Source organism: Manis pentadactyla, chromosome 11 (genome assembly GCF_030020395.1).
Source record: "Manis pentadactyla isolate mManPen7 chromosome 11, mManPen7.hap1, whole genome shotgun sequence".
Taxonomy (NCBI): domain Eukaryota; kingdom Metazoa; phylum Chordata; class Mammalia; order Pholidota; family Manidae; genus Manis; species Manis pentadactyla.
In genome coordinates, this window is record NC_080029.1 from 104,074,635 (window position 1) to 104,098,033 (window position 23,399).

General features: G+C 36.6%; 1 protein-coding gene across 4 annotated transcripts in view; it reads left to right on the forward strand.

The window, feature by feature from the left end:
* PIGB (phosphatidylinositol glycan anchor biosynthesis class B) overlaps positions 1-23,399 on the forward strand; it is a 62,399-nt gene that overhangs the window by 26,433 nt on the left and 12,567 nt on the right. For 2 of the 4 annotated variants that reach the window (XM_057488824.1, XM_057488825.1), the window contains exons 6-7: positions 17,387-17,491; positions 18,221-18,361. In XM_057488824.1, the coding sequence (XP_057344807.1) occupies positions 17,387-17,491; positions 18,221-18,361 (246 nt within the window). The remainder of the gene's footprint in view (positions 1-17,386; positions 17,492-18,220; positions 18,362-23,399) is intronic. The other 2 variants (XM_057488826.1, XM_057488827.1) reach the window with 1 other exon arrangement.

Below are 23,399 nucleotides of genomic sequence, written 5' to 3' on the forward strand. Positions count from 1 at the left end.
CAGTGAGAAGAAAGCAGGGGTTGCAGTACTAATATCAGACAAAATAGACTTCAAAACAAAGAAAGTAACAAGAGATAAAGAAGGACACTACATAATGATAAAGGGCTCAGTCCAACAAGAGGATATAACCATTCTAAATATATATGCACCCAACACAGGAGCACCAGCATATGTGAAACAAATACTAACAGAACTAAAGGGGGAAATAGACCGCAATGCATTCATTTTAGGAGACTTCAACACACCACTCACCCCAAAGGATAGATCCACCGGGCAGAAAATAAGTAAGGACACGGAAGCAGTGAAAAAAACAGTAGAGCAGATGGACCTAATAGACCTCTACAGAACTGTACATCCAAAAGCAACAGGGTACACATTCTTCTCAAGTGCACATGGAACATTCTCCAGAACAGACTACATACTAGGCCACAAAAAGAGCCTCAGTAAATTCCAAAAGATTGAAATCCTACCAACCAACTTTTCAGACCACAAAGGCATAAAACTAGAAATAAACTGTACAAAGAAAGCAAAAAGGCTCACAAACACATGGAGGCTTAACAACATGCTCCTAAATAAGCACTGGATCAATGACCAAATCAGGATAGAGATCCAGCAATATATGGGAACAAATGACAACACAACACTAAGCCCCAACTTCTGTGGGACACAGCAAAAGCAGTATTAATAGGAAAGTATATAGCAATCCAACCATATTTAAAAAAGGAAGAACACTCCCAAATGAATGGTCTAATGTCACAATTATCGAAATTGGAAAAAGAAGAACAAATGAGGCCCAACGTCAGCAGAAGGAGGGACATAATAAAGATCAGAGAAGAAATAAATAAAATTGAGAAGAATAAAACAATAGCAAAAATCAATGAAACCAAGAGCTGGTTCTTCAAGAAAATAAACAAAATAGATAAGCCTCTAGCCAGACTTATTAAGAGGAAAAGAGAGTCAACACAAATCAACAGTATCAGAAACGAGAAAGGAAAAATCACGACGGACCCCACAGAAATACAAAGAATTATTAGAGAATACTATGAGAACCTATATGCTAACAAGCTGGGAAACCTAGGAGAAATGGACAACTTCGTAGAAAAATACAACCTTCCAAGATTGACCCAGAAAGAAACAGAAAATCTCACCAGACCAATTACCAGCAACGAAATTGAAGCGGTAATCAAAAAACTACCAAAGAACAAAACCCCCGGGCCAGATGGATTTACCTCGGAATTTTATCAGACATACAGGGAAGACATAACACCCATTCTCCTTAAAGTTTTCCAAAAAATAGAGGAGGAGGCGATACTCTGAAACTCGTTCTATGAAGCTAACATCTCCCTAATACCAAAACCAGGCAAAGACCCCACCAAAAAAGAAAACTACAGACGAATATCCCTGATGAACGTAGATGCAAAAATACTCAACCAAATATTAGCAAACCGAATTCAAAAATACATCAAAAGGATCATACACCATGACCAGGTGGGATTCATCCCAGTATCCAAGGATGGTACAACATTCGAATGTCCATCAACATCATCCACCACATCAACAAAAAGAAAGACAAAAACCACATGATCATCTCCATAGATGCTGAAAAAGCATTTGACAAAGCTCAACATCCATTCATGATAAAACCTCTCAGCAAAATGGGAATAGAGGGCAAGTACCTCAACATAATAAAGGCCATGTATGATAAAAACACCGCCAACATTATATTGAACAGCGAGAAGCTGAAAGCATTTCCTCTAAGATCGGGAACTAGACACAGATGCCCACTCTCCCCACTGTTATTTAACATAGTACTGGAGGTCCTAGCCACGGCAATCAGACAAAACAAAGAAATACAAGGAATCCAGATTGGTAAAGAAGAAGTTAAACTGTCACTATTTGCAGATGGCATGATACTGTACATAAAAAACCCTAAAGACTCCACCCCAAAACTACTAGAACTGATATCGGAATACAGCAAAGTTGCAGGATACAAAATCAACACACAGAAATCTGTGGCTTTCCTATACACTAACAATGAACCAACAGACAGAGAAATCAGGAAAACAACTCCATTCACAATTGCATCAAAAAAAATAAAATACCTAGGAATAAACCTAACCAAAGAAGTGAAAGACTTATACTCGGAAAATTACAAGTCACTCTTAAGAGAAATTAAAGGGGACGCTAACAGATGGACACGCATTCCATGCTCATGGCTAGGAAGAATTAATATCGTCAAAATGGCCATCCTGCCCAAAGCAATATACAGATTTGATGCAATCCCTATGAAACTACCAGCAACATTCTTCAATGAACTGGAACAAATAATTCAAAAATTCATATGGAAACACCAAAGACCCTGAATAGCCAAAGCAATCCTCAGAAAGAAGAATAAAGTAGGGGGGATCTCACTCCCCAACTTCAAGCTCTACTATAAAGCCATAGTAATCAAGACAATTTGGTACTGGCACAAGAACAGAGCCACAGACCAATGGAACAGACTAGAGAATCCAGACATTAACCCAGACATATATGGTCAATTAATATTTGATAAAGGAGCCATGGACATACAATGGCGAAATGACAGTCTCTTCAACAGGTGGTGCTGGCAAAACTGGACAGCTACATGTAGGAGAATGAAACTGGACCATTGTCTAACCCCATATACAAAAGTAAACTCAAAATGGATCAAAGACCTGAATGTAAGTCATGAAACCATTAAACTCTTGGAAGAAAACATAGGGCAAAAACCTCTTAGACATAAACATGAGTGACCTCTTCTTGAACATATCTCCCCGGGCAAGGAAAACAACAGCAAAAATGAACAAGTGGGACTATATTAAGCTGAAAACCTTCTGTACAGCAAAAGACACCATCAATAGAACAAAAAGGAACCCTACAGTATGGGAGAATATATTTGACAATGACAAATCCAATAAAGGCTTGACGTCCAGTATATATAAAGAGCTCACATGCCTCAACAAACACAAAACAAATAACCCAATTAAAAAATGGGCAGAGGAACTGAACAGACAGTTCTCCAAGAAAGAAATACAGATGGCCAATGGACACATGAAAAGATGCTCCACATTGCTAATTATCAGAGAAATGCAAATTAAAACTACAATGAGGTATCACCTCACACCAGTAAGGATGGCTGCCATCTGAAAGACAAACAACAACAAATGTTGGCGAGGCTGTGGAGAAAGGGAAACCCTCCTACAATGCTGGTGGGAATGTAAATTAGTTCAACCATTGTGGAAAGCAGTATGGAGGTACATCAAAATGCTCAAAACAGACTTACCATTTGACCCAGGAATTGCACTCCTAGGAATTTACCCTAAGAATGCAGCAATCAAGTTTGTGAAAGACCAATACACCCCTATGTTTATCGCAGCACTATTTACAATAGCCAAGAATTGGAAGCAACCTAAATGTCCATCGATAGATGAATGGATAAGGAAGATGTGGTACATATACACAATGGAATACTACTCAGCCATAAGAAGAGGGCAAATCCTACCATTTGCAGAAACATGGATGGACCTGGAGGGTATTATGCTCAGTGAAACAAGCCAAGTGGAGAAAGAGAAATACCAAATGATCTCACTCATCTGTGGAGTATAAGAACAAAGGAAAAACTGAAGGAACAAAATGGCAGTAGAGTCACAGAACTCAAGAATGGACTAACAGGTACCAAAGGGAAAGGGACTGGGGAGGATGGGTGGGTAGGGAGGCATAACGGGGAGGGAAGAGGAAGGAGGGTATTAAGATTAGCATGCATGGGGGTGTGGGAGAAAGGGGAGGGCTGTACAACACAGAGAAGGCAAGTAGTGATTCTACAACATTTTGCTATGCTTATGGACAGTGACTGTAAAGGGGTTTATAGGGGGGCCTGGTATAGGGGAGAGCCTAGTAAACATAATATTTGTCATGTAAGTGTAGATTAATGATACCGAAAAAAAAAAAAAGGCAGTTCCTGTGTGGTGACCTCCAATGAGTGCTACACAAGGGTATAAAGGGCATATAAAATTATAGGCAAAGGGTCTGTTTGTGTTTATACAGAGGATCAAAGCCTAATTTGGCTACCCCGAAAATGAACTAAGATACGATATGAAAAAACTTCCAACTTCTCTCTGGAAGACTCATGCCAGGAGATGATCATCAAAAAACCCCAACAAAGATCCACGCACTGCTACAGCTGTAGACGAACTCATCCCACCAGTTCCTGGACTTGCCATGGGAATGAAGAAGGAGATATCTAAGCTGGCCTGTGCATACAGTAAAACAACAAATTTGACTGGATCGATACTGTTGGAACTCAACTAAGAATTAGGAGAAGTGCAAATTGTAGCTCTCCAAAATCTTACAGCTACAGACTATTTATTGTTAAAAGAACATATGGGATGTGAACAGTCCCCAGGAATGGGTTGTTTTAATTTCTCTGATTTCTCTCAGACTGTTCAAGTTTAGTTGGACAATATCCACCATATCATAGATAAGTTTTCACAAATGCCTAAGGTGCCTAACTGGTTTTCTTGGTTTCACTGGAGATGGCTGGTAATTACAGGTATGCTTTGGTTATGTAACTATACTCCTATTATGTTAATGTGTGTGCGCAAATTAATTAGTAGTTTAAAACCTATACATGCTGAAGTTACTCTACAAGAAGATATGTCAAAGAAATAATCAATCTTCCCATGTTTTCTTCCGCCTGCTACTTCTATAGCCTTTCTTCTTCCTTCCTAATTACAACCCTTAAATAGAATTCGTGCCTCATATCAAATTTACCGAGTATCATAATTCTCCCAAGTGGTAAAGATACCTCAAGACAAATGCTGGGCATAGAAGCCACAGGGCATAAATATGCAAAGAAGTAAAAAGCTAACCTTTTCAAACAATAAGGCTTCTCTCTCACTTACCAACTTTACATTTCCCTGTATGGCCCTGGAAGATGGCTGGTTTGCCAGAGACGGGTAAGATTCCTCAAGGGAGGAATAACCTAAGACAGGCACAGTCGCAGGGGGCCATCAGGTGAGAAATTGGGGATCAACAGAGGTGAGGCTTAGAACCTCACCCCCCCTGTTGTGAGAGAAATCTTCTGCATCCATGGATGTTTTATTGCCCTTGTCTAGCTTGGATTAACACATAGTCTACAGGCACACACCTGATCATCTACATTTGCTCTCTTACAACACTGAACTATGTTTTCTACCTTTATCTTGTATCTAACTACCACTTCAGCATTTTATTAAAAATAATAATAATAAAGAGAGAAATGTGGTATCCACATATAAATCAAGTATAAAAATCAAATGAGTATTCATATTTGGACTGTTTATAGTTCATAATGCATGAGCAAAACCGAAAGTTTCTGTGATGACTGCCCTTGTACTGTTCACCATGTAACTTATTCACTATGTAAGAATTTGTTCTCCATGTAAGAACTTGTTTGTTATGCTTCAGAAGATTGGAGACTGGTGAAAATTAGGCTTGGGGTGGATTAATGATTGTGCATTGAGCATTGACTCCCCTATACAGAATTTTATTGTTGTTAACAACCATTTGATCAATAAATATGAGAGATGCCCTCTCAAAAAAAAAAAAAAGTGTGCACTTCCAATTGTAAAATAAATAAGTAACCGGGATGTAGTGTATAGTATAAGGAATATAGTCAGAATATGGTAACTAGTTGGTATGGTGATAGCTGGTACCTAGAATTATCATGTATATAAATTTTGAATCACTGTGTTGTACACCTGAAACTAATGTAATGTAATACTGTGTGTCAACTACCCTTCAATAAAAAATAATTATCTACAAAAAAAAAAAAAAGAATGAAATACGTAGGAATAAACCTAACCAAGGAAGTAAAAGACCTATACCCTGATAACTATGGGACAGTCAAGAGAAATTAAAGAGGACACTAATAAATGGAAATTCATACTATAATCTTGGTTAGGAAGAATTAATATTGTCAAAATGGGCACCCTGCCTAAAGCAATCTACAGATTCAATGCAATCCCTATCAAAATACATACAGCATTCTTCAATGAACTAGAGCAAATTGTTCTAAAATTAATATGGAATGACAAAAGACCCCGAATAGCCAAAGCAATCCTGAAAAGGATGACTAAAGCAGGGGAATTACGCCCCCTGACTTCAAGCTCTACTATAAGAGTAATCAAGACTTACTCCCCAGTAATCAAGACTATTTGGTACTGGCACAAGAACAAACCCATAGACCAGTGGAACAGAATAGAGAGTCCAAACATTAACCCAAACATATATGGTCAATTAATATACTATAAAGGAGCCATGGATATACAATGGGGAAATGACAGCCTCTTCAACAGCTGGTATTGGCAAAACTGGACAGCTACATGTAAGAGGATGAAACTGGACTATTGTCTAACTCCATACAGAGAAGTAAACTCAAAATGGATCAAAGACCTGAATGTATGTCACAAAACCATAAAACTCTTAGAAAAAAATATAGGTAAAAATATATTGGACATAAACATGGGCAACTTTTTCATGAACTTATCTCCCCAGGCAAGGGAAACAAAAGCAAAAATGAACAAGTGGGACTATATCAAACTAAAAACCTTCTGTACAGCAAAGGACACCATTAGAACAAAAAGACGTCCTATAGTATAGGAGAACATATTCATAAATGACATCTGATAAGGGGTCGACATCCAAATTATATAAAGACCTCATGCACTTCAACAAAGAAAAAGCAAATAAGCCAATTAAACAATGGGCAAAGGAGCTGAACAGACACTTCTCCAAAATTCAGATGGCCAACAGACACATGAAAAGATGCTCCACATCACTAGTCATCAGAGAAATGCAAATTAAAACCACAATGAGATATCACCTCACACCAGTTAGGATGGCCACCATCCAAAAGACAAACAACAACAAATGTTGGTGAGGTTGTGGAGAAAGGGGAACCCTCCTACACTGTTGGTGGGAATGTAAACTAGTTCATCCATTGTGGAAAACAGTATGGAGATTCCTCAAAAAACTAAAAATAGAAATACCATTTGACCCAGGAATTCCACTCCTAGGAATGCAGCAGCCCAGTTTCAAAAAGATGGATGCACCTCTATGTTTATTGCAGCACTATTTACAATAGCCAAGAAATGGAAGCAACCTAAGTGTCCATCAGTAGATGAATGGATAAAGAAGATGTGGTACATATACACAATGGAATATTATTCAGTCATAAGAAGAAAGCAAATCCTACATTGGCAACAACATGGATGGAGCTAGAGAGTATTATGCTCAGTGAAATAAGCTGGGCAGAGAAAGACAAGTATCAAATGATTTCACTTATCTGTGGAGTAAAACAGCAAAGCAAAAACTGAAGGAACAAAACAGCAACAGACTCACAAATCCCAAGAATGGACTAACAGTTACCAAACGGAAAGGGACTGGGGAGGATGGGTGGGAAGGGACAGATAAGGGGGAAAATGGGGCAGTACGATTAGCACACATAATGTGGTGGGGGGGCATGGGAAAGGCAGTATATACGGAGAAGACAAGTAGTGATTCTGCAGCATCTCACTATGCTGATGGACAGTGACTGTAATGTGGTATGTGGGGTGGACTTGATAGTGGGGGAGTCTAGTAACCATAATGCTATTCAAGTAATTGTACATTAATGATATCAAAATAAAAAAATTATTAAAAAAAAAGATCAAACAAAGCCAGTTAGTAGATCAAAGGAAATAATAAAGACATAATGAAATGGAGACAAAAAGAATATTTTGAGGATCAATGAAATGACAAGATTTTTCTTTGAAAAGATTAAATTGATAAACCTTTAGTCAAACCCAACAAGAAAGGACTCAAAATCAGAAATGAAACAGATGAAGTTACAACTGACACCACAAAAATAACAAAGGATTATAGGAGACTTATTAAAAATTATATGCCAACAAATTGGGCAACCTAGGAGAAATGGATAGATAGATTCATAGGAAACACACTATCTTCTGAGTCTGAATCAGGAAGAAATAGAATATCTGAAGGAACAATTACTAATAATATAATTGAATTGGTAATCAAAAAACTCCCAATAAACAAATTTCCAGGACCAGATAGCTTCAAAAGTGCATTCTGGCAAACATATAAAGAACAGGTAATACCTGTTCTCAAACTATTCCAAAAATCTGAAGAGGAAAGAATGCTTCCAAATTCGTTTGTGTGGCTAGCATTACCCTGCCACCAGAACCAAAGACTGCCCACCACCAAAATAAAAATTACAGGCCAATATTCCTGATGCACAAAGATGCAAAAATCCTCAACAAAATATTTGCAAACTAAAGTCCACTGTAAGTTAAAAGGATCATATACCACAATAAAGTGGGATTATTCCAGGATACAAGAACAGTTCAGCATCTAAAAATCAGAGTGACATGCCACACTAACAAAAGGAAGGATAAGAATCATCATTTCAATAAGTTCAGGGAAAAAAAATTGACAAAATTCAACATCAATTTATGATAAAGACACTCAACAGTGCACAAATAAAGGAAATATACCTCAACATGATAAAGGCCAAAATTAACAAGCCTACAGGTAACATCATACTGATTAGGAAATACCAAAAGCTCTTCTTCATCAGAAATAAGAAAAGGATTCCACACTCATCAGTTTTATTTAACATAGTAAGTGAAGTCCTAACTGTGACAATTAGGCAAGAAAAAGAAATGCATCCAAATTGGTAAAGAAGAAGTAAACCTGTCACTATTTGCAGATGACATGAATACTGTGTATAGGAAACCCTAAAGAGTGCATCAAAGCAATTACTACAACTAATAGTGAATTCAGTAAAGTTGTAAGATACAAAATCAATATAGAAATCTGTTGCATTTTTATACACTAATAATGTACTATCATAAAGAGAAATTAAGAACACAATCCCATTTACAATTGCCTTAAAAAGAAAAAATACCTAAGAATAAGTTTTACCAAGTAAGTATGAGACCTGTACACTGATAGCTATAAGACATTGATGGAAGAAACTGAAGAAGGCACAAGTGGAATGATATACCATACTTACAAATTGGAAGAATTAATTTTGTTAAAATGACCATACTACCCCCCAAAATCTACAGATTCAATGCAAGCCCTATCAAAATAACAATGGCATTTTTTCAAAGAACTAGAACAAATAATCCAAAAATTAGTATGGAACCACAATAGACCCCAAATAAACAAAATAATCTTGAGAAAGAGCAAAGGTCAAAGTATCACATGCCTTGACTTCAGATTATACTACAAAGCTATAGTAATCAAAACAGTATGACACTGGCTCAAAAATAACACATAAATTAATGGACCAAAAGAGAGCACCCAGTAATAAACCCACACATATATGGTCAACTAATATATGACAAAAGAGGCAAGAATATAAATGGGGAAAAGAAATTCTCTTCGATAAATGGTGTTGGGAAAACTGGACAGCAACATGCAAAAGAATGAATCTTGACTGCTTTCTCACACCATATACAAAAATAAACTAAAAATGTATTAAAGACCTAAATAAAAGACCCAAACCATAAAACTCCAATCAGAAAACTGTAGCAAAATCCTGGACATTCGTTTTTAGCAATATTTTTTTGAATCTGTCTCTTCAGATAAAGGCAACAAAAGCAAAAGTAAACAACTGGGACTAAATCAAATTAAAAAGCTTTTCCACAGTGAAATAAACCCATCAGAACATGAGAAGGCAACCTACTGAATGGGAAAACGTATTTGCAAATGATATATCCAATAAGAGTTTAATATGCAAAATACATAAAGAACTCATACAGCTCAACACCGAAACAACAAACAATCCAATAAAAAAATGGGCAGAGGACCTGAGTAGACGTTTTTCTAAAAACAGATGTCCGACAGACACATGAAAAGATGTTTCTTTCATCATCAGGGAAATTCAAATCAAAAGCATCTCACACCAGTCAGAATGGCTAGTATCAAAAGGCAATAACAAATGTTGGAAAGGATGTGGAGATTAGGTAACTTATGCACTGTTCATAGGAATATAAATTGGGATAGCTACAACAGAATACAGTAAGGAGGTTCCTCAAACAAAAAACAGAACTATAATATGACCCAGCAATTCCACCTCTGGGTTTTTACCTGAAGATAGAGAAAACATGATTTGAAAAGATACACATACCCCTATGTTCTTTTCAGCATTATTGTCAAAAGCTAAGATATGAAAGTAACTTAAGTGTCCATTGATAGATGAGTAAAGAAAGTGTGTGTGTGTGTGTGTGTGTGTGTGTGTGTGTGTGAGAGAGAGAGAGAGAGAGAGAGAGAGGGAGAGAGAGAGAGAGAGAGAGAGAGAGAGAGAGGGAGAGAGAGAGAGAGAGAGAGAGAGAGAGAGAGGGAGAGAAAAAAAGAATGAAATCTTGCCATTTGGAACAACATAGATAGACCTTGATGGTATTATGCTAAGTGAAATAAGTCAAATAAAGGAAGACAAACACTATCATTTCACTTATATGTGGAATCTAAAAAACCAATGAAAATAATCCAGAAACAGATTCATAAGTACAAAGAAGAAACTGGTGGTACCAGAGGGGAGGGAGTGGGAGATGGATAAATGAGGGGAATTAAGAGGTATCAACTTCCAGTTATAAAATACATCACAAGGATAGAAAATATAGCATAATGTTAGGTAGTATTGTAATAACTTTGTATTTTGACACTGTCAGATGGTAACTACACTTATGGTGAGCATTTAGTAATGTGTATATATGTCAAATCACTATGTTGTGCACCTGAAATAATAACTATGTCGATTACATTTCATTTACACTTATATATATATATATGGACCTGGTTTGGGCTTATATAAACTGGAGAAGCAAAGGGAACAACGTGTGGGGCTTCTTACAGACACTTTGATCTTGAGTGCCAGTAAGAGAGCTATGTAGAATTCACAAAGGAGTAAGAAATCTAAGTCAGAAAATTTAGAATGAGGTTAGGACTAGAAATATGTATTTGGGCATCCTCTAGGTAGTGTCAGTATAGCAGAAATTGCAATTAGGCTATATTCAAGTCAGACAAAGCCACAAATGTTTTATTTCATCTGCACAGTGTTTTGTTTTTTTAAGTAAACTACTTGGCACAGTTCTGAAATTAGGAGATTTTACATAAAATCTGGATTTCTGGTTTCTCTTAGAAAAATGGAAGGCCTCTCAACATTTTGGGGCAAGATTACCTCATGAGAACATCAGAGCACCACACATAGCTTACATCACTATAAGCATTTAGATTTGAAATCCCTTCTCTTAACATTCTAACATTAGAAATTTCTTTATAGTTACTTATTAGTAGGCATATAATGATACCATAATTTGCTTGCTTTGAGTTTTTAGCAGGGCTCTTTCCATATAATAATCTGCTATAATCCTCATGATTATCAAATAATCTCCTTCAACCATTTGCTGAGTGTACTCCTCATAGTAAAAATCCACATTTCTAACCATCATCATAGAAGCTTTTATAAGTTGGCTTTTTGCCAGTTGTACATAACTCTATTAGATAAAATTAGCAGCTTACTTTCAGAGCAAAATTATATGTACTCAGAAGCGCATCATTGCCAAAATAATCCTAAACTTTTAATTTTGACATTGTTAATGTACAATTACTTGAACATTATGTTTACTAGACTCCCCCAATTATCAAGTCCCACCACACACCCCATTACAGTCACTGTCCATTAGTGTAATAAGATGTTGTAGAATCATTACTTGTCTTCTCTGTATATACTGCCTTCCCCATGTCCCCAACCCCCTACATTATGTGTGCTAATATTAATGGCCCGTTTTCCCCCTTATCCCTCCCTTCCCACCCATCCTCCCCAGTCCCTTTCCCTTTGGTAACTGTTAGACCATTCATGGCTTCTGTGAGTCTGCTGCTATTTTGTTCCTTCAGTTTTTGCTTTGTTCTTATACTCCACAGATGAGTGAAATCATTTGATACTTGTCTTTCTCCGCCTGGCTTATTTCACTGAGCATAATACCCTCTAGCTCCATCCATGTTGTTGCCAATGGTAGGATTTGTTTTCTTCTTATGGCTGAATATTCCATTGTATATATGTACCACATCTTCTTTATCCATTCATCTACTGATGGACATTTAGGTTGCTTCCGTATCTTGGCTATTGTAAATAGTGCTGCAATAAACATAGGAGTGCATATGTCTTTTTGAAACTGGGCTGCTGCATAGGGTAAATTCCTAGGAGTGGAATTCCTGGGTCAAATTGTATTTCTATTTTTAGTTTTTTGAGGAATCTCCATACTGCTTTCCACAATGGTTGAACTAGTTTACATTCCCACCAGCGGTGTAGGAGGGTTCCCATTTCTCCACATCTTCACCAACATTTGCTATTGTTTGTGTTTTGGATGGTGGCCATCTTAACTGGTGTGAAGCAGTATCTCATTGTGGTTCTAATTTACATTTCTCTGATGATTAGCGATGTGGAGCATCTTTCATGTGCCTGTTGGCCATCTGAATTTCTTCTTTGGAGAAATGTCTGTTAGCTCCTCTGCCCATTTTTTAACTGGCTTATTTGTTTTTTGTTTGTTGAGGTGCATGAGGTCTTTATATAATTTGGATGTCAACCCCTTGTCAGATGTCACTTATGAATATATTCTCCCTTACTGTAGGATGTCATTTTGTTCAACTGATGGTGTCCTTTGCTGTACAGAAGCGTTTTAGTTTGATATAGTCCCACTTGTTCATTTTTGCTTTTGTTTCCCTTGCCTGGGGAGATATGTTCATGAAGAAGTTGCTCATGTGTATGTCCAAGAGATTTTTGCCTATATTTTTTCTAAGAGTTTTATGGTTTTTATGACTTACATTCAACTCTTTGATCAATTTTGAGTTTACTTTTGTGTATGGGGTTAGACAATAATCCAGTTTCATTCTCTTACATGTAGCTGTCCAGTTCTGCCAATAGCCATTGTTGAAGAGACTGTCATTTTCCCATTCTATATCCATGGCTCCTTTATCATATATTAATTGACCATATATGGTTGGGTTTATATCTGGGCTTTCTAGTCTGTTCCATGGGTCTTTTCTTGTGCCAGTACCAAATTGTCTTGATTATTGTGGCTTTGTAATAGAGCCTGAAATCAGGGAGCATAATTTCCCCTGCTTTATTCTTCATTCTCAGGATTGCTTTGGCTATTTGGGTTCTTTTCTGATTCCATATGAATTTTAGAACTATTTGCTCTAGTTCACTGAAGAATGCTTTAGGTATTTTGCTAGGGATTGCATTGAATCTGTAGATTGCTTTAGGCAGGATGGCCATTTTGACAGTATTAATTCTTCCTATCCATGAGCACGGGATAAGTTTCCATTTATTGGTTTCTTCTTTAATTTCTCTCATGAGTGTCTTGTAGTTTTCAGGGTATAGGTCTTTCACGTCCTTGGTTAGGTGTTTTCCTAGGTATTTTATTCTTTTTGATGCAATTGTGAATGGAATTATTTTCCTGATTTCTCTTTCTGCTAGTTCATCATTAGTGTATAGGAATGCCAGATTTCTGTATTAATTTTGTATCCTTCAACTTTGCTGAATTCAGATATTAGATCTAGTAGTTTTGGAGTGGATTCTTTATGGTTTTTTATGTACAATATCATGTCATCTGCAAACAATGACAGTTTGACTTCTTCCTTGCCAATCTGGATACCTTTTATTTCTTTGTGTTGTCTGATTGCTGTGGTGAGGACTTCCAGTACCATGTTTAATAAAAGTGGTGAGAATGGGCATCCTTGTCTTGTTCCCAATCTTAATGAAAAAGCTTTCAGCTTCTCGCTGTTCAGTATGATGTTGGCTGTGGGTTTCTCATATATGGCATTTATATGTTGAGGTACTTGCTCTCTATACCTATTTTGTGGAGAGTTCTTATCATGAATGAATGTTGAATTTTTTCGAATGACTTTTCATTATCTATGGAGATAATCACGTGTTTTTTGTCTTTTTGTTTATGTAGTGGATGATGTTGATGGATTTTCGAATGTTGTACCATCCTTGCATCCCTGGGATGAACCCCACTTGGTCATGATGGATGATCTTTTTGATGTAATTTTGAATTCGGTTTGCCAATATTTTGTTGAGTATTTTTGCATGTATGTTCATCAGGAATATTGCTCTTTAATTTTTGTTGTGGTGTCTTTGCCTGGTTTTGGTATTAGAGTAATGTTGACCTTGTACAATGAGTTTGGGAGTATTCCCTCCTCTTCTACTTTTTGGAAAACTTTAAGGAGGATGGGTATTAGGTCTTCACTAAAAGTTTGATAAAATTCAGCAGTGAAACCATCTGGTCCAGGTGTTTTGTTCTTAGGTAGTTTTTTGATTACCAATTCCATTTCTTTGCTGATAATTGGTCCATTCAGATTTTATGTTTCTTCCTGGGTCCGCCTTGGAAGGTTGTGTTTTTCCAGAAAGTTGTTCATTTCTTCTAGGTTATCCAGTTTTTACCATATAATTTTTCATAGTATTCTCTCATAATTCTTTGTATTTCTGTTGTCCATAGTAGTTTTTCCTTTCTCATTTCTTATTGTATGTGTGTAGACTCTCTTTTTTTCTTGGTAAGCCTGGCTATGCGTTTCTCTATTTTGTTTATTTCTCGAAGAACCATCTCCTGCTTTCATTGATTCTATTGTTTCATTCTTTACAATTTTATTTATTTCTGCTTTAATCTTTATTATGTCACATCTTCTACTGACTTTGGGCCTCATTTGTTCTTCCTTTTCTAGTTTCATTCATTGTGAGTTTAGACTGTTCATTTGGGATTGTTCTTCTTTCCTGAGCTAGGCCTGTATTGCAATATATTTCCCTCTTAGCATGGCCTTTGCTATGTCCCACAGATTTTATGTTGTTGAATCATTGTTGTCATTTGTCTCCATATATTGCTTGATCTCTGTTTTTATTTGGTCATTGATCCATTGATTATTTAGGAGCATGTTATTAAGCCTCCTTGTATTTGTGGGTTTTTCATTTTCTTTGTGTAATTTATTTCTAGTTTCATACCTTTGTGATCTGAGAAGCTGGTTGGTACAATTTCAGTCTTTTTGAATTTATTGAGGTTCTTTCGGTGGCCTATTACATGATCTATTCTTGAAAATGTTCCATGTGCACTTGAGAAGAATGTGTATCCTGTTGCTCTTGGATGGAGTGTTCTGTAGATGTCCGTTAGGTCCGTCTGTTCTAATACATTGTTCAGTCTCTCTGTCTCTTTATTCATTTTCTGTCTGGTTGATGTGTTCTTTGGAGTGAGTGGTGTGTTGAAGTGTCCTAAAATGAATGCATTGCATTCTATTTCCCCCTTTAATTCTTTTAGTAGTTCTTTCACATATGTAGGTGATCCTGTGTTGGGTGCATAGATATTTATAACAGTTATATCCTCTTGTTTGACTGACCCCTTTATCATTATGTAATGTCCTTCTTTGTGTCTTATTACTTTCTTTGTTTTGAAGTCCATTTTGTCTGATACAAGTACTGCAACTCCTGCTTTTTTCTCCCTCTTAGTTGCATGAAATATCTTCTTCCATCCCTTTACTTTCAGTCTGTGTATGTCTTTGGGTTTGAAGTGAGTCTCTTGTAGGCAGCATATAGACGGATCTTGTTTTTTAATCCATTCAGTGACTGTATGTCTTTTAATTGGTGCATTCAGACCATTTACATTTAGGGTGATTATCAATAGGCGTGTACTTATTGCCACCGCAGGCTTTAGATTCATGGTTACCAAAGGTTCAAGAGTAATTCCCTTACTGTCTAACAGTCTAATTTAACCCACTTCATATGCTATTACAAACACAACCTAATGGTTCTTCTTTTTTTTCCCCTCCTATTTCTTCCTCCTCCATTCTTTGTATGTTATGAATCATATTCTGTACTCTTTGTCTATCCCTTGGGTGACATCTATTTAGCATTAGGAATACTTCTATTTGTAGGAGTCCCTCCAAAATGCACTGCAGAGGTGGTTTGTAGGAGGTAAATTCAGCTTTTTCTTATCTGAAAATTGTTTGCTTATCCTTCAAATATAAATGATAACCTTGCTGGGTAGAATATTTTTGGTTCATGGCTCTTCTGCTTCGTTGCATTAAATATATCATGCCACTCCCTTCTGGCCTGTTAGGTTTCTGTTGAGAAATCTGATAGCCTGATGGGATTTTCTTTGTATGTGATTTTTTCTCTCTCTAGCTGCTTTTAAAAGTCTGTCCTTATCCTTGATCTTTGCCATTTTAATTATTATATGTCTTGATGTTGTCTTCCTTGGGTCTCTTGTGTTGGGAGATCTGTGCACCTCCATGGCTTCAGAGACTATCTTCTTCCCCAGACTGGGGTAGTTTTCAGCGATTACCTCCTCTATAACAGCTTCTATCCATTTTTCGCTCTCTCCTTCTTCTGGTACCCCTATACTGTTAATACTGTTCCATTTGGATTGGTCACACAGTTCTCTCAATATTCTTTCATTCTTAGAGATTCTTTTTTCTCTCTGTGCCTCAGCTTCTTTGTATTCCTCTTCTCTAATTTCTATTTCATTTACCATCTCCTCTACTACATCTAATCTGCTTTTAAATCCCTCCATTGTATGTTTCATTTCAGATATGGAATTTCTTAATGATTGAATCTCAGTCTTAAATTCATTCCTGAGTTCTTGAATATTTTTCTGTACCTCCGTAAGCATGTTTATGATTTTTATTTTGAACTCTGTTTCAGGCAGATTGGTGAGTTCAGTTTCATTTGGCCATTTTTTGGGGTTTGTCACATTTTGGTCTGAACCATGTTCTTTTGACGTTTCATGTTTCTGTGTGGTGCCCACTAGTGCCCAGAAGCTCCATTCTCTGGAGCTGCTCAACCTCTAGAGTGAAGTTGTGGGTCATAGGGGAGTGGCACTGTTGCCTGGGGGGAGAAAAGAGCTCTTTCCTGCTTTCTGGCTGCAGTGCCTTTCTCTAGTGTTAGAGCCAGTGTGCTGAGCACACAGGTGTAAGCCTCTGTGCCTGGTGTCTCCTGCTGTTGTAGGCGGGGCCTCCCTCTGGCTGGGCTGAGGCCAGTGCAGTGACTGCTGGTTTGCAAGCAGGTGCCTTCAGGCCAGGAGGAAGGTGCAGCAGGCTGTCACAGTGTGGGTCCTCGGAACTGAGTAGGCAGCCAGGGGGGATGGAGCTCCTGAAGCTCCTCAAAGTCCCAACCTGCTGGGCAGAGCACATCCAGACAACCGTGTCCAGCTCTCCCTTCTCCCATGCAAGCTTCTTGGAAACCCCACCCCTTCAGCAGCCCTCTCGCTGCTAGGAAGCCTCTCAGATCGCCTGTCTTTCCTCTTATCCCAGATAAGTGATCTTATCCCAGAGTGGCTGGATGTGGATTCCTGTCCTCCACAAACAGCCATAATCTCAGGTCTCAAGCACTCCGCCTGTCTGTCCCAGCTCCCGAACCTCCAGAGCACCACACAATGTAGGTTTCTGCTCGCAAAGCAGACCTTCAGGGCTAGGCGCTCACCAGTTCTAGGCTTCCACCCCCTCCCTGCTCTGTTTCTCTTCCTCCTGCCTGTGAGCTGGGGTGGCGGAAGGGCTTGGGTCCTGCTATCAAGGCTTTCTTACGTTACCCTGTTTCATGATGTCTGCTCTGTTCATGAGGTCTGTATGCAGTCTGGTGCAGCCTTCTTTCCTGTTGCTACCTTAGGGCTAGTTGTATTTACTATATTTTCGTACTCTGTGTGGTTTTGGGAGGAGTTCTCTGTCTCACCTCTCATGCTGCCATCTTGAATTGCCCTTTCCTAATGGTTTTGAAATGCACACTTTTTCCTTAGAAAATGGTTCTGTGTGACTTTATCTCCTTAGGAGAGACTTGATCATTTTTCCATTAGGAAAGCAATTGGCAGAGTGTATGGTTGAAAGTTAGTATACCTTTCCACAAACAAGGCTAACATTAAGACAGAAAATTTATTGGAAAATATTAGAATTAGGATGTTAGAGCTGGAAAAAACCTTTGATATTATCTTTTCTTATGAGATAAGAAAAATCAGAGCCAGAACGTATAAGTAATTTCCTTAAATTCACATAGCTACTTACATCAAAAGGAAATAGCTCTCATTTTTTAAAAAAGTATATCACAGCATTAATTGTAGATGATTCATAAACTCATTTCCTAGTTGTGTTGACAGCATATTTCCCTTGCTTATAGTGTCAAGTACTCATTCCTGGTGGCACTTGCCTTCATAATTCGTCCCACAGCTCTCATTCCGTGGATACCTTTGCTCTTCAGACATTTTTGGCAAGAACAGAGAAAGCTTGATCTTATTCTACATCAGTTTTTACCTGTAGGGTAAGTATGGCTACAATCCATCTATTTTTGATAACCTATAAATTATAGATTATGAACAAGATCTTACATCTTTTAGTCAATTATATCAGTATCAATGAAAATTGTCAGACCAAAGAAATAAAATATTTCCAAACTTATATTGTACATTTTTATATTTATGATTCTGATTAAGTATTTTAATATGCTTAAATGAGTACTTTGCAACTTTTCTAACTTGGAACTTTCCTCCACTTTATTTGCAAAGTATTTCTCAAATGCATTTTAAAGATACTTGGTTATTTTACATTTTTACAATGCTTTGTAAGTTATAACATGTATTCACGTTACCTCATGATCTTCACAATTCTTGGATGTAGGCAATATTGGTGTTTATTTTGAAGAAATGGGGCTTGGTGAAATAAAAACTGAGGTAGCAAAAGGGCCTGGGTTGGTTGCTGTGGTAGAACTGGGATCAAAACCCAGGTCTTCTAACTATATCTGGAGCCCCTACGATCAGACTTATCCCAAGTATTTAGTAGATTATCCAAAATAGTTACTTATTGAAGGGATGAATGCATTCTGACTCTTAGAACAACAATCTTTTTAATATTAGTATTCACTATAAACAAGTATTTTTGGTCAGTTAAAAAGTACTAAGTCATCTGGGTGGCTATGTTGCCACTGTTATCATTTCCAGATTTATTAACATTGTTTTGAATGTATTCCATTCATCACCATATATTTATTTGCCATGGTATGTGCCAGCTTTTCCAAATGCTGAAGTATAGTGATTTAAGAAAACAAAGTCCCTGCCTTCATGAAGTTTACATTCTAGTGGGGGTGGGGGGACAGACATCTAAACACATACGAGTAATATATATTTATCAAGTGATAATAAGTACCATAGGGAAATAATGAGAGGTAAGGATAGAATGCCGGTGCAGGGGGGAAGGATTTAGGTTTTGTAGAGTAACTGGGGAAGACCACCACAATTAAGGTGACCCTGGACTCAAAAGCTAAAGTAATAGAGGAGAGGATATTCCAGGCAAAGGGAGCAGCAAGTGCAAAGACCTTGATGCAGGGGTGTGTTTGGCATTTCCAAGAAACAGCAGGGACGCTGGTGTGGCTTAAGGAGAAAGAGCTTTGGAGAATGTGATAATGAGGTCACAGAGATAGCAGGGGCTCAGATCATGTAGGTTTTTACACTGAGAGAGATGAAAAAAGCCTTTTACTCTCATCAGCAGTATGATATAGTTTATTCATTCAACAAGCATTTAACCTACTTTGTAAAGCATTTGATGACTAAGAAATAAGATTCAGTATCTGCTCCCAAAGTCATAAAGTCTGTGAGGGAAAAGAGATTATAATGGTATTCTTGCTCAGCAACATAGATAGATATACAATGAAATGCTATAGGAGGACAGATAACAAAGAACCTAGCTGTGCTTGTAGGAGGAATATTTAATAGGAGGTTTATGAAGTAGGTAATGTTTCAGGTAATATCAAGAGTGAACATGAGTTTGCCAGACATAGGGAATCAGCTAGCTTCATGATGAAAATGCCTGAAGAAGCCTATTCATATAGATCAAAATGCTTGTCTTATTTATTTTGAAGGGAAATATAGGAAAGAACAAGTGAGATAATGCATGTGAAAACACTTTGAAATTGTGCAGTGTATCACTAATATGATTCACAGTCCTAATTTGTCTTATACTCCCAAGTGCTGGATGCATAGAGTTGCCCCCAAATTTGAACCATGTAACAGCCTTTTATGTATTGAACATGCTTTTAAAATAACCAGTTGCATATCCAGACAGGAATACTATCTCTAACTATAAAGAAAAAGCTTACATTACTCTTAGGAAAATTTCTAATACATGTGGTCCTATTTCTGTACCTTTTACACAACTTTAAGAGTTTTACAAGTCATTCTGTAAAATCAAACACAGTTCATTTGCCACATCCTCTAACCAATTACTAGCAAGACAAAAATCAAGTATAGGACATCATTATAGATGTTACATGCATTAAAGAGCTAAGAGGAGGATATTATAAACAATTTCTAGCTAGTAAATTTGACGACTTAGACGAAAGGGACAAATTCCTAGAAAAATACAACTTACCAAAAAACTGACAAAAGAAATAGAAAATCTGAATAGTACTATGTATATTAAAGTGATTTTGTCATTGAGGCCTTTAAATAAAGAAATACCATACTCAGATCAGATGGCTTAACTGGTGAATTCTACCATACATTTAAGGAAGAAGTATCAATTCACATGAGTCATTCCATAGAATAGAAAAAGAGTAACACTTCCCAACTCCTTTTATGAAGACAGCATAACTTTAATACCAAAATCTAACAAGGACATTACAAGTAAAGTCATTCTCTCACTTTCAACCAGAATCTCTTGTGACTATGATGCAAAAATCCTAGCAAACTGAATCTAGTGATATATTAAAAGAATATATCACAGCCAAGATTGGTTTTCTTCTAGGAATATGATATGTTTACTACTTGAAAAACCATCAGTATGATTCATGACATTATCAGAATAAAGGGAAAAAATCATTTGACTATCTCAATAGACACAGAAAAAGCATATAATAAAATTAAAAGCCCATTCATGACCCTGGGGGAAAGAAATTAACCCTTAGAAATCTTGCAATAGGAAGAACTTCATTAATATGAAAATATTTCTATAAAATGCTTATAGCAAAATCATTCTAAGTGTTGAAGTACTTAAATCCTTTCCCCTGAGACAGGGAACAATACATGGATGCTCATTATTTCCACCCATATTTAACAGTATATGTCCCCTCTAGTGCAATTAGGCAAGAAAAACAAGTAAATGGTTGGAAAAAAAGAAATAAAACTACATGACATGATTGTATAGGTAGAAAAAAAGAATCTAGAGATAAACTAGGATTAGGAAATAAATTCAGCATGCTCACTGGATATAAGGTCAATATAGAAGTATTGATTGCATTTGGGTACTAAAAGTAGTGGGTAAGAGTTTGAGGAATAACAGGATATTTACGTAGTCTCAGAGTATCTCCCCATAAAATATTTATTAATTGCAAGGATAAAGTTATAATTTACAGTGGAGTATTGTGACAGACACCTCCTTAACCAAGTGATCAGTTAATACTGCCAGTAATAGGACAAATCAGTATGATGAGACTCCCTAAAAAAAAATGCTTTCACTTCTGTGGTATTACTGCTAAAATGCATAATCTGAATCTAATGATAAAAAATACTGTACAAACCCAAATTGAGGTACATTCTGGAAAATAACTGACCTGTGTTCAAAGATGCCATGGTCATAAATGACAAGGAAAGTTTATGGAAGTATTGTAGATTAAAGGAAACTAAAGAGACATGACAAGTGAACCCAACAAATGACCAGGGTTTGTTTGGGTTTTTTTCCTGTCTATAGTACATTATTGGGACAATGGGAAGAATCTGAACAAGGTGTAAGTTGAATAGACATGAAGATTTAATGTTAGTTTCCTGATTCTGATAATTTGTGGTTTCTGTAAGAGAATTTTTAGGAAATGCCCACTGAGTAGTTAAGAATAAAGGTGAATGATGTCTGCAACTTACTCTCAAACAGTTCAGGAAAAAAAAAATACGTAAAGAGAGAGAAAAGGAGTGAGCAAATATGATAAAATGCTAACATTTAGGGAATCTAGGTGAAAGACATATGAGAATTCTTTGTACTATTTTTGCAACTTCTCAGTCAAAATAAAAAATTAAAATGGAAAACAAGTATTTTTACAGTGGAATAAAACATCAGATACCTACGAATAAAATTATGAAAGATATATGAAACCACTACACAGAAAGCTTCAAAACATTATTGGGTAAAACTAATAAAGACCTAAATAAATGGAAGAATATTCCATGTTCGTGGACAAAGACTCAGTATTTTAAAGGTACTGGTTTTTCCCAATACATATATTCAATGCAATTCCAATTAAAATCCCTATATGGGGGATGTGTGTGTCCTCATGAATTGACAAGCTGATTTTAAATTTTTAAGCAGACTACAAAAGGTCCGTATTAACTAAAAGAATCTTGGGGAAAAAAAACAATGTTGGAAGACTTACATTATTAGATATTAAAACTTATTATAAAGTTACAGTAATTAAGACAAAATTAGGGCAAAATAAAACAAATAGCCTGGTGGAACACCATAGTCGAGTGACACAGCCAGACATAAAGGGTCACTTCATTTATGATAATGGTGATACTGTAGTATAATAGAGAAAGGATGGTCTCTTCAATAAATACAGACTTAGCTGGATATCCATTTAGGAAAAAGGTTAATATTGACCCCTACAGGGGCTCTCTTGTTTCCTCCTGGCGTAAGCCAGGAGCTCTATTCTCTCACTTTATTTCTAAATAAAAGCCTGTACCTTGCTCTCCTAAAAAAAAATATATATATATATATATATATATATATATTGACCCCTACATACCACCATAAGCAAAAAGAGAAATCCAAGGGAATTATAGATTTTAATGTAACGGTAAAAGAGTAGTATTTCCTCAAGATATGATAGAATAGCTTCATGACCTTGTGGCAGGCAAAGATTTCCTAAATAGAACATAGTATTACCTATAAAGAAAAGATAAATACATTAAAATTCAAGACTTGTTTATCAGATTCACCATTAAGAGAGTGAACAAGCAAGCCACAGACCAGAAGATATCTGCAATACAAAAACACCAAGACTCATATCAATTATATACAGTACTTGTAAAAATCTGTATATAAGAAAAAGATATTGTAGTAGAAAATTGATGAATAGATCTGAACATGTATTTCAAAAAATACTCAAAATGACCAGGTGAATTTACAGGTACTCACCTCATTAGTCATCAAATTAAAACCACCATGACATGCTACTATGCATCTAAGGATATAGAACCCTTATATAATCTTGTGGGAATATAAATTGATATAACCATTTTTGGAAAACTAAGTATTTACTGAAGCTGATCCCATTTATACCCAAGGGCCCAGTAATTTCAGTCCTAGATATATAATCA